The sequence below is a fragment of the Calidris pugnax genome, unplaced genomic scaffold (genome assembly GCF_001431845.1).
Source record: "Calidris pugnax isolate Ruff unplaced genomic scaffold, ASM143184v1 scaffold1156, whole genome shotgun sequence".
NCBI lineage: Eukaryota > Metazoa > Chordata > Aves > Charadriiformes > Scolopacidae > Calidris > Calidris pugnax.
The window spans coordinates 337,649-350,398 of record NW_015094503.1 but is presented as its reverse complement, the minus strand read 5'-3'; the positions used below and the strand labels follow the sequence as shown (position 1 = coordinate 350,398).

Sequence of the window (12,750 nt, the reverse complement as noted above, 5' to 3'; positions counted from 1 at the left end):
GCTGTGTGCCCTGTGACAGAAAAACCAGCGTGTGTGGGGAGAGCCCCTGCTGGAGCCCCCCGGGAGCACTCACCCCCCAAGCTCCATGCTGACGGCCAGGCTGGCTTCTTGGTGCCTCCTGTCCCCCCAGGGCCACGTCAGTCTGCACACGTGGTGCTGGGGCCATGGGCAGCTGAGGTTCAGAGGTAATTCAGACAAAGTCAAGCTGATGTTAAGGGAGTAAGCAATCTTTGTCAGCTCGTTAAAAAATTACACCAGGGCCCAATACCAGGCTCTTTCACCCCGGGCAGAAAACACTGCACCCTCTCTTGCACTGCGCTGGCAGAAACACTTCTCCTGCTCTTCTGTCCTCTTCGGGCAATTGGCCGGAGCACACGCACTGCCCTTCCACAGACAGAGTGTGCTTTTGGAGACTTGGCCACAGCCTGTGCCGTCCCCAGCCCGCGCCACAGAGGGCACGCTGTCCCCCTGCCAGCCCCCAGTCACCCTCACCGAATTTCAGGTGGGGTTTGTCAGTCCCTTCCTCCTGCCCTGCCCTGGAGCTGCTCCCCCAACCTGGTGGCACTCACAGGCTCCATCATGGTGGCTCCTTCACGTCACTGACTGGATGCTGTCCCTGCTGCGGATGGAGCAGAGCTGGTGCTGGCTGAGCCAAGAACCACAGGCTTGGGAAACTACTGAGTAACTTCACCAGGCTACAAAAAAAGTATTTTGAATCCTGCTGCTAGAAAGCCCCGCTACAGTCGGTGAGTGTGACTAAAGGCTGGCATTAAATGCCAAGAGCCCCAGCTGGTGACAGAGACCCTAGCTTCTCCTCTCTGGAACTTGCTCCTGCAGAGCTTCCCCACAGGAGATCACCAAAGGCAGTAATTGCACAGGAGAGTTCTCGTGCTGGAGGGAAGCCCTCCTGGTGAGAGGCTCTGGGACTGTGACAAAGAACAGCTGTTATCCCACAGGAAAACCACTGAATGCAGAGATGGCATGAAACCTCTCCTCTCAGGGCTGAGGAGAAGCAATGCTTCTGTGCAGACACCATCCATCTTCCCCCAGGCGTGGCCATGGATGGGATGGTGGGCCCAGGAATAGGAGACTGAGATAGTTTTACACCAAGATGCTATTTACTTTCAACAGTCATGTTCAGATGCGTTATAACATATCTGGTCAATCCATGGGAAAAAAAAAACACAACACACTAATAAATTAAGTACATTTAACTTACAGGAGACAATGGTCATTGTGACAGTGGTAGTGAAGGCTGGATCCGCAGTCACTTGTCTTCTCTGGGATGCAGATGCCAAGTGAGCGGTCTGGGAAATCCCTCTGGAAGCCCCTCCCTGCAGGTCTCATCCCACACACGTTTTAGACCACAACCTCAAACAGCCTTGGAGAACACACGTGCTGGTCCCGTACTTCCCATCTTCACAGGGATCTCCACGTTTCTCCATCCTCAGAACATGCAACACTTTCCTTTTTCTTTCATTACACTGTTTCATTGTTCCTTCTTCTAGTACATAAATACTTTTCTATCTATCTAATACAAAAGCAGAGTCCCTAGAGCCCATCAAAGCCACATCCAACAGCATTTTGCGGCACTTGGCTTATTTCAGTCCTTCCATGGAGGCAACAAAAGGTGACATTTACAAAAACAGAACAAACTGCAAACATTTCAGATTTAATACAGAGATTTAATAGAGTCCACAGACACTAATGCTCCATCTGGAATCCAGTGACTTTTACACCTTCACGAGAAACAGAAGACGGATCCCACTCCAAATTTAAAGGTAAGAATAGGGATTTTCAGAAGTCTTTGCATGACACAAGCACAAGCAACAGTGACTTTCAGAGAAGACTGTTCTCCTATATTGCTTAAATGCCTTGAAAACATCACCCACGTATGGGTGGAGAGTGTTTGCCATCCCATGCCTTAAGCAATGCCTACTACAGGATAAAGTCTGAAACTGTGATATGAGAACAGCGACTGACCCTCTCGGCACGCGCCGTAGCAGAGTTCAGAGGAAAAACCATGCACCCTCCCTGCACTGACCCACAACGACTGTAACCCACACAGCTCAGCAGAGGTTTGGTGTCCCCTGGGAACGGGCTGCCGCGCAGTGTCCAAAGAGCAGAGCTGCTCTACGAGAGCTGCAGGTTCTGTTCAGAGTGAACTGTGTTTAAGCTGACACACCTGTGGGCCCCTGTTAGTCTGACTGTGCCAGCAGGGTGATGTTAACAGCAGCAGGACAGCGGTTGTACAGCCAGCCATGCCAAGCGTCAGGGGAAGGGAACTTCTGGGAGCCAGCGAGCCCTGGCACCAGCAGCTAAAAGCCAATGGCACCACTGACAGCTGCTGGTTTTCTCCTGTGTATGCTGACCATCCAGTCAAAATGTAAAAACAAGGTAGCATTTGCCTCCAGGGCAGGCAAGGGTGTGACTGTACAGGTACAACTGGAACAACAAACCTTTCCACGATGTGTGCACACCAGAGCTCTGTGGTTGTTAGGTTCTCTCTAAGTAGGTTCAACTGGAACAGACTTGACCCTCTTCCATACCACTGGGCATGGATGTGGTCCCCATCTACAACTCCCTTGTTCCCACTTTCCATACTGTGTGGAAATGAGCTTTCTGGTCCTTTGCTTTATCAACTCAAGAGACTCCTGTTTCCCCCCCGCCTCTTTTGTTGATGTTTACAGCAGAGATCCAGCTCTGCCCTGCCTCAGTCTGTGTGACTGTCCTTCTCACCCTTTGGAAGCAGCAGACTCGACCTGGCTGGAGAACTGGTGGCTCTCTTGATCACCTCCATCCACCTGGCAAGAAAGAACATGAGAAACGCTCAACCCCTCACTCATAACCAAAAGACAATGTTACACACCTGTAAGCTGTACTCCTTTCACCAAACCTCAAAAAACACTTGTTTTCTACCTTTATTTGCAATTCTTTTAGGAAACTGATTGTTGAAATGAACAGCTTGAGACATGGTAAATACAGTCCAGAACACGGTTGCCTGTCCAAGTAACAGCTCTACAGTGCTTTCAGCTCCAGAGAGCTGTTGTGAGAGCACACTGCACTCTCCTGTAAGTGTACAGGAAGTGTTTATCAAGCAGGAAAGGCTGACAAAAAAATTTGTTAGTTGATGGATTGCTTTTCTTATAATTAATTATGGAACAGATTTGCTCATATGGAAGAAAGTGAAGCAACAGTGAAAGAAAGAAATCCGTTGTGAATTAGACTTTCTTTTCCCCTTGAAATCACTACACGAGACCAGGGGATTAAAGACCACAACTCCCTGCTGTCTGGGGCAGCTGGGATGTACATTGCTCCCAAGTGTGTGACACACTCCCAAGGATGGAGGGGAGGAAGCGTGTGACACCTTCTCAATAAAACTGCACTCCAAAACAGTGCAAGGGTTTTCAACAGCTAATGCAATAGCCAAGTCCTGTATGGGATGCATTTTAAACATGATTCCCTTTGGCCCACACGTGGAAGCCCCTGACAGCAGCACTAAGTACAATTACAGAGGAAGCAGTGACGTGAGAAGCAGCGTTGCACTTGTTGCTTGCAGCCTTGTGTTATAACTCACAATTCCAGAGGTCGAGAGGAAAAAAACCCAAACAACCCCAATGTATTCTTACCAGAGCTCTCATTAACCTAGAAATCTTGACTCCCAAGACATAGTGGGGCTGAGCATCTCACAGCCCTTCCACCTGCGCCACCCCCCAGCTCAAAGGAAGCCTCAGACTCCCGAGATAAAGCAGAGCCTCCAGCTCTAGGTGCGACCACCAGCTCTCCCCAGCGAGAACAGTTCTGGCAGAGGAAGGGTCTCCAAACATCATCAGTAGAAAAGGAAGGGAACTTTATTACTGAGAGTGTGCTGTTACGTCACTTGGACCGAGAGGTAGTCAGGAGGAAAGAGAGGGCTCTGGATGATCAGGCAGTGAGTTAACAGCTCATTAAATACCAAGACAGACAAACAGAAAATTACCTCTCAAAGGTGTATTTGCTCTCAGCCCTGAAGAAATACACGTGGGACTTGAACTGCAGCTTGAAGACATAATCCTTCTGAATGCCGTCTGCCTCTGCGGGGGAGCTGACTGCGTAGCCGAGCAGTGGGAGACTGGCCAAGGGATAATCGTCCTGGAAGAGCCCAATTGCTCAGCCCTTAGTGCAAGGCACCCCCTGCCCCACAGCCCACCCCTTAGTGCAAGGCATCCCCTGCCCCACAGCCCACCCCTTAGTGCAAGGCACCCCCTGCCCCACAGCCCACCCCGACGCGCACTCGCTCTTAGAGTAAGGTACAGGTAACATCTTTTGATTTTCGTTTAGAAGAGATCGGGAGGAAGAGCAGCCTTTGCCTTTTGAGAGGCCTCCAACAGCTTGTAATTAAACCTTCCCCCAAGTCAGAAAAATCCCCAATGCCTCTTAATCCCTGATGCTGAAGCCCAGCAGGGAGAGAAACAGACAGAGGCTAAGCAAAGGCTGCCAATTCCCTCACCTCCATTAGCCACTGAGCGAGGGGACATCTTCCCCTCACCCACAGAAGGTCAGTACCATTAACAGAATTGGAAATCCTAATTAAGTTCTGCAAGAAGGGCCCATGGCCTTACAGAGACTGGCTTTGTTACAAACTACCTTCTCTTCCACTTGTTACTCTCCTTCAAATAGCAACGAGCTGCACCCATAGCAGAATGCCAAGGACCTCCAGGTTCCCCCCAACACCCCACGTGTGGTCCCCTCAGCTACATTTGCTCACTTGGTGCGTTTTGTAGAAGAACAAGCAGAAGTTGGTGAAGACAACCCAGAGTTTCTGCCAGCCATTGCTGTTCTTGAACTTCCTCAGCAGGTATCCGGAGAGCTGGTTCTAGCACAGAACAAACAGAAAACTGCCGTGAAACCCCGGCTCGCTGTCCTTCAGAGAAGGATGACAAACCAAAAGCCTGAGGCTGCCTGCCACGACTGCTCCTGCACTCCATCCCCGGTGCTAAAAGGCCTCCCAGATGTATCACATGGTGACAGAGTGACATCGTATCTTCAGCTTGCTAACTGACAACTATCTTCACATGAACAAATGAGTGATTTCTCTCCACTAACAGCCATTTCCCCTTTATGTTGAAGGGCTCGCCGTACCTCAGGGCAGTGTCAGGAGCACAGGGGAGGGTGCTGCTCCGACTCACCCTTCAGTGACCCCCTCCTGGGCAGGGGACAGCCACAAGGGCGCCCATCCTTTAACCACCCTTCCTTATGCACAGAAGAACCACATACAACACGGTGCGCGAGGAGAAAGTAAAGCAGCAGAGGAAGCAGAGGGGGCCGGGGTTGTGGCCAAGCCACACGTGGCAGCTGTGCAAAGCCAAGGCTGGCGGGGCAAGCAGGGAAGCTGGACATTGCCCCCTTGGAATCAGAGCCACCGGGCGCTTGTGCGGCGGGATAAGGGAACCTATGGCATGGGATGACAGCAAATGGAATTTGTAATTACGGGAAAAGACAGAATATGCAGCAGAATTGCAGAGAACCATGCTGGGAAGCCAAACTTGGAGGAAATCCTGTATCAACAAGGCAACATATCAAATCCTGTATCAACAAGCAGAGTTCTGCCGCGGGCTGGCAGGGGGTCCTCACACCAGCACACGTGGGCTCACTGAGCAGTTACACAGCGAGCAGCAGTACATTCTCCTGGGCATCCCACGGCTCCTCCCCACCAGCACAGAACTTGAGAGGCATTTTTACCTGGATCATGCACAGGTAATCAGACAGGGATAGGCTCTGGTTCCGGTACCAACAAACATGGGTGATTGTGTTGGGCCGTTGGGCCTGGCCCAGCAAATAGCGAGGAGGAAGCTCTGGAGAAACAGCAAGAGAGCAGAAAACTGAGCAGAGAAAAGGGGGAGAGAAAGAGAAAAACAGAACATTAGGATAAGAGAAGTCATGCAAGAAAGGCATCTGTTAAAGGAAAATGGATTGTGAAAAAAAAATGATGGTATTAGAACATGGAATAGATCGAAGCGAGAGGGAGCTGCGAAAACTCACACTTTTAATCTCAGAGCCTGTAGCAGGGAGGTCTCGTTATCCGGGCACAGAACAGTGAGACGGTGCCTTTCACAAGGCCATCAGCAGGGAAAGGAAGGTGTGTCCACTCAGATATAAACCAATTTTGTCACCCACGAGAGTGCCCAATTTCTGGGCCCTAGTCCAAAGTAACATCTATAGAAGTTCCTTTACTGAGCTGATTGATACATTACTGAACTCTCAACGTCATGAAAACCCAGGAGCTTCAGTGCCTGACTTTTAACTCCTTCCATTAAAGTGCCTTAACAGCAAGGCAGGGAATGCAGGAGGGTACAAATACAGGGATGCAGCACCCTGCCCCATTGTGGTTTGTCTAGTTAGTGACCATCTTTTTCTCTTCATGGTATTTAGGGTCCTTCCCACTCCTGGAAGTCTTCCAAACGTGCCAGCCTCCAGGAAGGCCTCCTACAGTGAACCCACAGTGCTGGTGCAAGCAGCGCCCTGCGTAAGGAGCGCCAGACAGACACCTGTCTCAAAATCTACAGGATTTAGTACCAAAATGTGCCATCAGTGCTGCACCAAGTCATGTCGAGGGCTAAGACCCAAGGTAACAGCAACTCAGCAGGCACATAATAAATCTCTGTTCCACATAACGCAGCACTGCCATAAAATGGCACTTACTAATGCCTGCTGCTCACCCCTGCCAGCGAGGGAAGGGCAGAAGTCCCATTCCCACTGAACTTAATTCTCAGTGCAGAACAGTAGCTTAACCAGACCTCAGCACAGCAGAGTCAGCCTCTAAAGGAAAACATCATGGATAGGGAACATCCTCCAGCAAGGCTGATGGAACCCAGAGGAACAGTTCAGTCCTAGGATAGCCTGTGTTTTCATTAAAATTTCCCTCCTTCGGTGCTCTCGTGGAAGCAAAGCCCTGCTCCCCGCAGAGCATAGAATAGAATCATAGAATCATTGAGGTTGGAAGAGACCCTTGGGATCATCGAGTCCAACCATCTACCCTACTCTACAAAGTCCTCCCCTACACCATATCCCTCAGTACCGCATCTAAACGTCCCTTAAACACATCCAGGGATGGTGACTCCACCCCCTCCCTGGGCAGCCTGTTCCAACGCCCGACCACTCTTTCAGTGAAAAATTCCTTCCTAATGTTCAATCTAAACCTACCCTGGTGGAGCTTGAAGCCGTTCCCTCTCGTTCTATTGTTAATTACCTGTGAGAAGAGACCAGCACCAACCTCTCTACAGTGTCCTTTCAAGTAGTTGTAGAGAGTGATGAGGTCTCCCCTCAGCCTCCTCTTCCTCATACTAAACAGTCCCAGCTCCTTCAGCCGCTCTTCATATGATTTGTCTTCCAGGCCCTTCACTAGTTTCGTCGCCCTCCTCTGCACTCGCTCCAGCACCTCCAGATCTCTCTTGTATTGAGGTGCCCAGAACTGGACACAATACTAAGAGTGTGTGTGTGCAGACAGGCAGACATGCACAGACAGGGCAAGCATGCAGCAGCCTTTCAATGGCCCCTGCTCTCCCAGGGAGGCAGAGTGGAGATGGAGGGGAGGCCAGTGGTGGCCGTGCACGGCAGGAGGGACAGTGAGAGGTGAGAGCTGCGCCCTGCGGGTACCTCGACGGCCACACTGTGGTCAGTCATGGAGACGCTGGTGTTGCGGTACCAGCACACGTGCATGGTGGTGTTGGCACGGTGGTGGCTCTGCCTGTCCAAGGAACTACGAGAAGAGTGTATGTCATCTTCGGACTCCTGTTCTAGAGACACCTCATCAGAGGATCCTAGGGGAGGAGAATTCGGCAGCGGTTTAAGAAAAGTGTTCAATACAAAGACCAAGAGAAGCAGGGATTCCTGAGAAAAACTGTTCTCTCTTGCAACGGTCCAGTTTTAAAATACATCAACTTGAATTTCTTACACAGCTCCAGAAGGTCACCCTAAGCAGATTGTTGTGGCTTTCATTACTCAGCTCTGTTTGGGGCAGCCGACTCAATACTGTGTAAAGCAAACAAATAAAAAATCCTCACACTGCATCTTCAGTCAATTCCTAGTGAGGAATAGGAGAAAGTGCTCCAAGAAGGAATACTAGATGTTTCACCACATCCGTAACACCACCGGAGACAGGCACAAGAATGGGGAGCTATAAAACAACTTGCTGATCTCCCAAGACACCAGATTTCTGGACAAGAAAATACACTACGTGGTTAGACTGAGAAAAATCTATGTAAGAGACAGACCTTATAAAGTCAATTCTGCAGCTGGAGCATCTCTGCTGTATTTAAAGCTACCAGAAACATCAGTCTAGGAAGCATATATCTTTTAATTAAAACAAAACAAAAGCACAATAACTATCCATTACTCTATGAATTATAAAAGCATTCCATTTATATAATCAAATTCAGAGTAGGAAAAATGAAAAGGACGTGACAACTGATTCTTTTCAAGAAGGCAGGAAACATCACTTACTGTTGGAGCGATTGCACACTGAGTTTTCCAGAAGCATGTCAGATTTCTCAGTAGATTTCTTGGCCATTTCAATTGCCATGTTTAGGTCTTCCATCCACTTCCCCATCTCCAGGCGGGTGCTGCAAGACAAACAGTGCAAATGGAGACCACCACAGCCTGGAGCCACGACAAGAGTGCCAGACTGCTGAAGGAAGGCACAAGTCCCTTTCCATTAAATGAATAAAAATAACATTAAAATGCCTCCAAAGCACAAGCTTTCCCGACAGGAAGCTGACATGAATGCAGCCTTCATCTCTACCTTCAAGCCTTGAAACAAGACTAAAATAACCATTAAAAACTTGGACTTTACAGTAAAGAGAATGAATAGACAATGAATAGACATTGCCCTCTGGAGATATCAGACTCAGAAAAGGAATTTTGTGGTCTAAGCCATTGTTGTTCTTCATACAGAAGCTTCATAGCTGATGGGTGATTTCAAACAAGACATCACATTTTCATTCTGAAAAGCATTTTTGGTGATGGGTGATATGACCATACTGGAAACAATTTGTTCAAAGGATAAAAAGCAACGTGAAAGACAGCACATCTTTTGAAGGTGATACAGGACTTACCTTAGAGCTCAAGCAAGTCAAGCACTGAGCGTGGGAAGAGGAGAACTTTCCCCACACATAGGTTTCCATTACAGGTTACCTGGCTCACGCTATGATTACGGGGCATGAGCTTTACAGCTCATATCTGTGCATCTATAGCCACTGGCATGCAAGAGCATAAGGTTTTCCCTTTAGACACAGCCATGGCATTTCTTTTTTACCTCTGGCTACATTCCCTGCGGGCACAACTGTTGTTTGAAGTGCTATATACAGTTACATGCTCTTCTGTTTGCTTGGGAGAGTCTGTGGGACTTTTTTTTAGTAACCATCTCTTCTTTCTGAAAGGTTTTAATTTAGACTGAAAATTCCACACATGGTCTAAGCCCTGCAGAATTTTTTGGTTTACAGGCAGGGAGAGGCAACAGAAGAAAAACAACAACTTTTGAGCTATTTCCAATTTACGACAAGGTAAAAATTATATTTATTTTTCCAAATTTCAGAACCTCTCATGCACTTTTTGATTCACAGCTGCTGAGAAATGGCTGATCTTGAAAGTAACATTTTCAGATGCTAGGCTGGAATTCATAAAAAAAAAAAAAGGTTTGCTTGTCGAATATGTCTGCATATGTATTGGCTCTCATGCCACTACCTACCTGATTTACAAACGTTCAGTAACAGTTGTATTTCACTAACAACTTATCAAGCAGTAAAAACCACTATAAATTTAAGGTTGAGATTTAGTGCTCCCATACTGCACTCTTAGCATAGCCAACTTCAGCTGCCCTTTAGGGGCCTGCAGAGGGACAAACCTCCTAAAGCTGGTCTGAGAGAATAGGTGTAGGAGACATCCTAAGTATATTTCAGATATAACGTAAAAAAAGGCGTCAAACTCGCTGCACAGGGACAAATTACACTAAAAAGGGATCAACTTTCTCTCCAAGCCAGCCTTTAATTTTTCCTCTCCCTTCCCAGCTTCCTCCACGAGACCCATGCTGGAACTCTCCCTCCTTACATCCATTTGCATGTTCTGGATTTTAATTCTTTTTGGGTCTCTAAAATATTTGTATGTTTAGATTTTGTTTTCTCTCATCCTTTATACCAGTTGTTTAAAGGATGTCTCTGGAAACTCAGATAAGTGGAAAACAATCCAGTGGCAATGTTGCTGCTGCTGTGTGTTTAACAGCACACCCTTTGGCGAGATAAATTAATCCTTCCCAAAATACAACACTGAGAAAGGAGCTGTGAAGAGCCCTGTGTTTCTTTTGAGTCACGCTTTCCCAAGGACGCATCAAACCACCCCTGGCTCTGCACCAACCAATCGAAGAGTAACTCTTTGGAGAAAGTATCTATCAAAACTGCAGGCAACCGAGGAAAAGAAACGTTACCTTGCTGCCACCACTATGGTTTTTTGTGCGGAGTAGATGGTGAAGCAGTGTGGGACGGCCCATTCGTTCTCACTCTCCTCCACCTGCAGAAAAAGGAAAGGTTTTTCTCATCACTACTTGGTGACTGATACACACTAAAAACGTCCTCCTTGGCTGGCTAGGAATTTGAGTCAAATATGATTGCAATAAGTGCAAAACAGCTACTCTTTTATGAATACCACCTACTTCAAGTCTATTGTGGTTCTATATGAAAATCTATATTGTGCATTTCTACCGCCGCATCGCTAGCAGCACAGCAAGGCAAGAAAAGGAGGGTTCTGAGCAGGGCTCAGTTTGTTACTTACCGGTGGGTCAAGCACTATCAGCTGCAAATCAAACACAGAAAGAACAGTCCCATTAGAACAGGGGGTGGGCAGGCAGGAGGACTGGTTATATGCCACGGTGTGTGTGGCACAGGGACAAATCCCTGTTTGCAGATCAGCCTCTCTCAGCGGCGTGAAAATGAGTGGTCAAAAGGGTGTGCTCCTGCTGTTTTGCTGCAGCAATAGAAGGAATAAGCTTATCGCCTGCAGAGGAGTCTTTGTTGGCTGGAGCACGCGAAGGTCCAGTCCATGGCCAGCAGTGTCACAGGCTGCTGTCTCTGGCCTGGCTGCAGCTTTAGTCCTTGTGCCCTGAAGGAATTGTCTCAACCTGCCCTAAGGTAAAGCCATTTTCCTTAACACTGTGATGCAACTTGAAATCACTTACCAACATGCCATGCAGAGGAAGATGTCCATGAATTTTGAATTGGTTTGTCCCTGTAACCCCTTTGCTTGTGTACAGTAACATATCTGAGAACTGCAAAAGGGAGGAAGCATACCATCAATATTCTGAAGACAGCAGGGAGGGCTAAAGTATTTTTTGACATCTCTTTAAAAATCTGTTGTTTAATGGCTACTACAAACGCACAAAAAAACACCATTTCAATTTGGCCTACTTTCCTTAAAACCACTCTTCTGTTTACTTCCAAAAGAGGTAACTAATTTTAAAATTATGTTAAAACTACATGCCATTAAGGAAACAAGTTGAATGGGCAGTATTGTCACAGTCATGCTCTCTCTCAAAATCCCTCAGAGTGAGTTTTCAGTTAGGATTGCTGATTTTCATTACAAGCACACGAAAACACACTTTCATGACAGCTTTGTCTTGAAGACTTTGGGTTCATGAAAACCAGAAACAACACCCACCAGAAAGAACATCCGCTGCTGTAAACCCTTCTTCGTGAGCTTGTACAAGCAACCTTCCCGGATAAACTCCTGTAGCAGAAAATAAAAAGTTAGGCAAAGCCAAACACAGAGAATTTTAATGTGTCTTTTTTTTCATTTCAGAGTATACAGATGTTGGTTGGTGCCCAGCAAAAATCACTAACAGATTTGTTAAATGTCACATGACACCCTTCCTTCTGTTTGTAAAACAAATCAGCTCCTTGCTGCAGCCAGCACTTAAATCAATGGAGCACAAGAAGGAAAAGGAGCAGAGTTTCTGCTGGACACCAGCAGTTCACCTGTCACACTTACATCCCACTGCAGTGATTGCCATAGCATCCCAAAAGCATATGCAATGCTCCTGTACTTATGTTCAGTATATCTATCAAAAACAAAGAAACAAAAAAAACCCAAGCAGGTACTAAACAAACTCATAGAAAACCAGAGTCACTGATAGCAGTTTTGCCCAGTGACGTGGCTCTCACCATCGCTGCACTCTCCTTGCATCAGACAGACATAAGCAAAGCTGGTGGTGGGCTTCCTATGGAGTACGCGACACACCGCCTCTCACTCCAACACTGAGCATACCCTGTGTCTGCTGTACTGAAAACACCAAACGAGCTAAAGTCTAAGCAGAAGCACTTTTTATCTATTCTCTCGGACATCACCAAGATCTCCATGGGACCTCCTATGAAGACAATTATACAAAGCCTTTACAGTTGTTCCATAAAACAGAGAGGCAGTGATGGCAAATACATGGTCGAAAGGCACTTCCTTGGCAATAAAAACAATAAAGGATCTAAAAACTAAGCAGAGGTACTTACCCTCCCGGGTGCCGTGAGATTATCTATACCAATCAAGTCATGCTGCAGCTCTGTCAGCTTCTGGAAATTCTCCAGACGGATGAGACTGTGCTGCAGCTGAGACGTCATTTCTGTGACTTCCTTCAGCGCATCTGTAAGGAAAACAGGATGGAGGGGATCAGAACAACGCAGGCAAACCCAGGCCACCAATTTTATCCCTGGAAAATTGAATCTGAAATGGATAGCC

General features: G+C 47.4%; 1 protein-coding gene across 3 annotated transcripts in view; it reads right to left on the bottom strand.

Moving 5' to 3' along the window:
* Positions 1-1,096: 1,096 nt before the first annotated feature.
* FARP2 (FERM, ARH/RhoGEF and pleckstrin domain protein 2) overlaps positions 1,097-12,750 on the bottom strand; it is a 78,509-nt gene continuing 66,855 nt past the window's right edge. The window contains exons 19-27 of one of the 3 annotated variants that reach the window (XM_014963006.1): positions 12,525-12,655; positions 11,683-11,751; positions 11,204-11,293; positions 10,457-10,539; positions 8,482-8,600; positions 7,636-7,799; positions 4,748-4,855; positions 3,980-4,131; positions 1,097-2,804 (exon numbers count right to left, since the gene is read on the bottom strand). In XM_014963006.1, coding sequence (XP_014818492.1) covers positions 2,714-2,804; positions 3,980-4,131; positions 4,748-4,855; positions 7,636-7,799; positions 8,482-8,600; positions 10,457-10,539; positions 11,204-11,293; positions 11,683-11,751; positions 12,525-12,655 — 1,007 coding nt within the window. In that variant the 3' untranslated portion in view covers positions 1,097-2,713. Of the gene's footprint in view, positions 2,805-3,979; positions 4,132-4,747; positions 4,856-5,721; positions 5,862-7,635; positions 7,800-8,481; positions 8,601-10,456; positions 10,540-11,203; positions 11,294-11,682; positions 11,752-12,524; positions 12,656-12,750 lie in introns of those variants that run through there. The other 2 variants (XR_001414207.1, XR_001414208.1) reach the window with 2 other exon arrangements.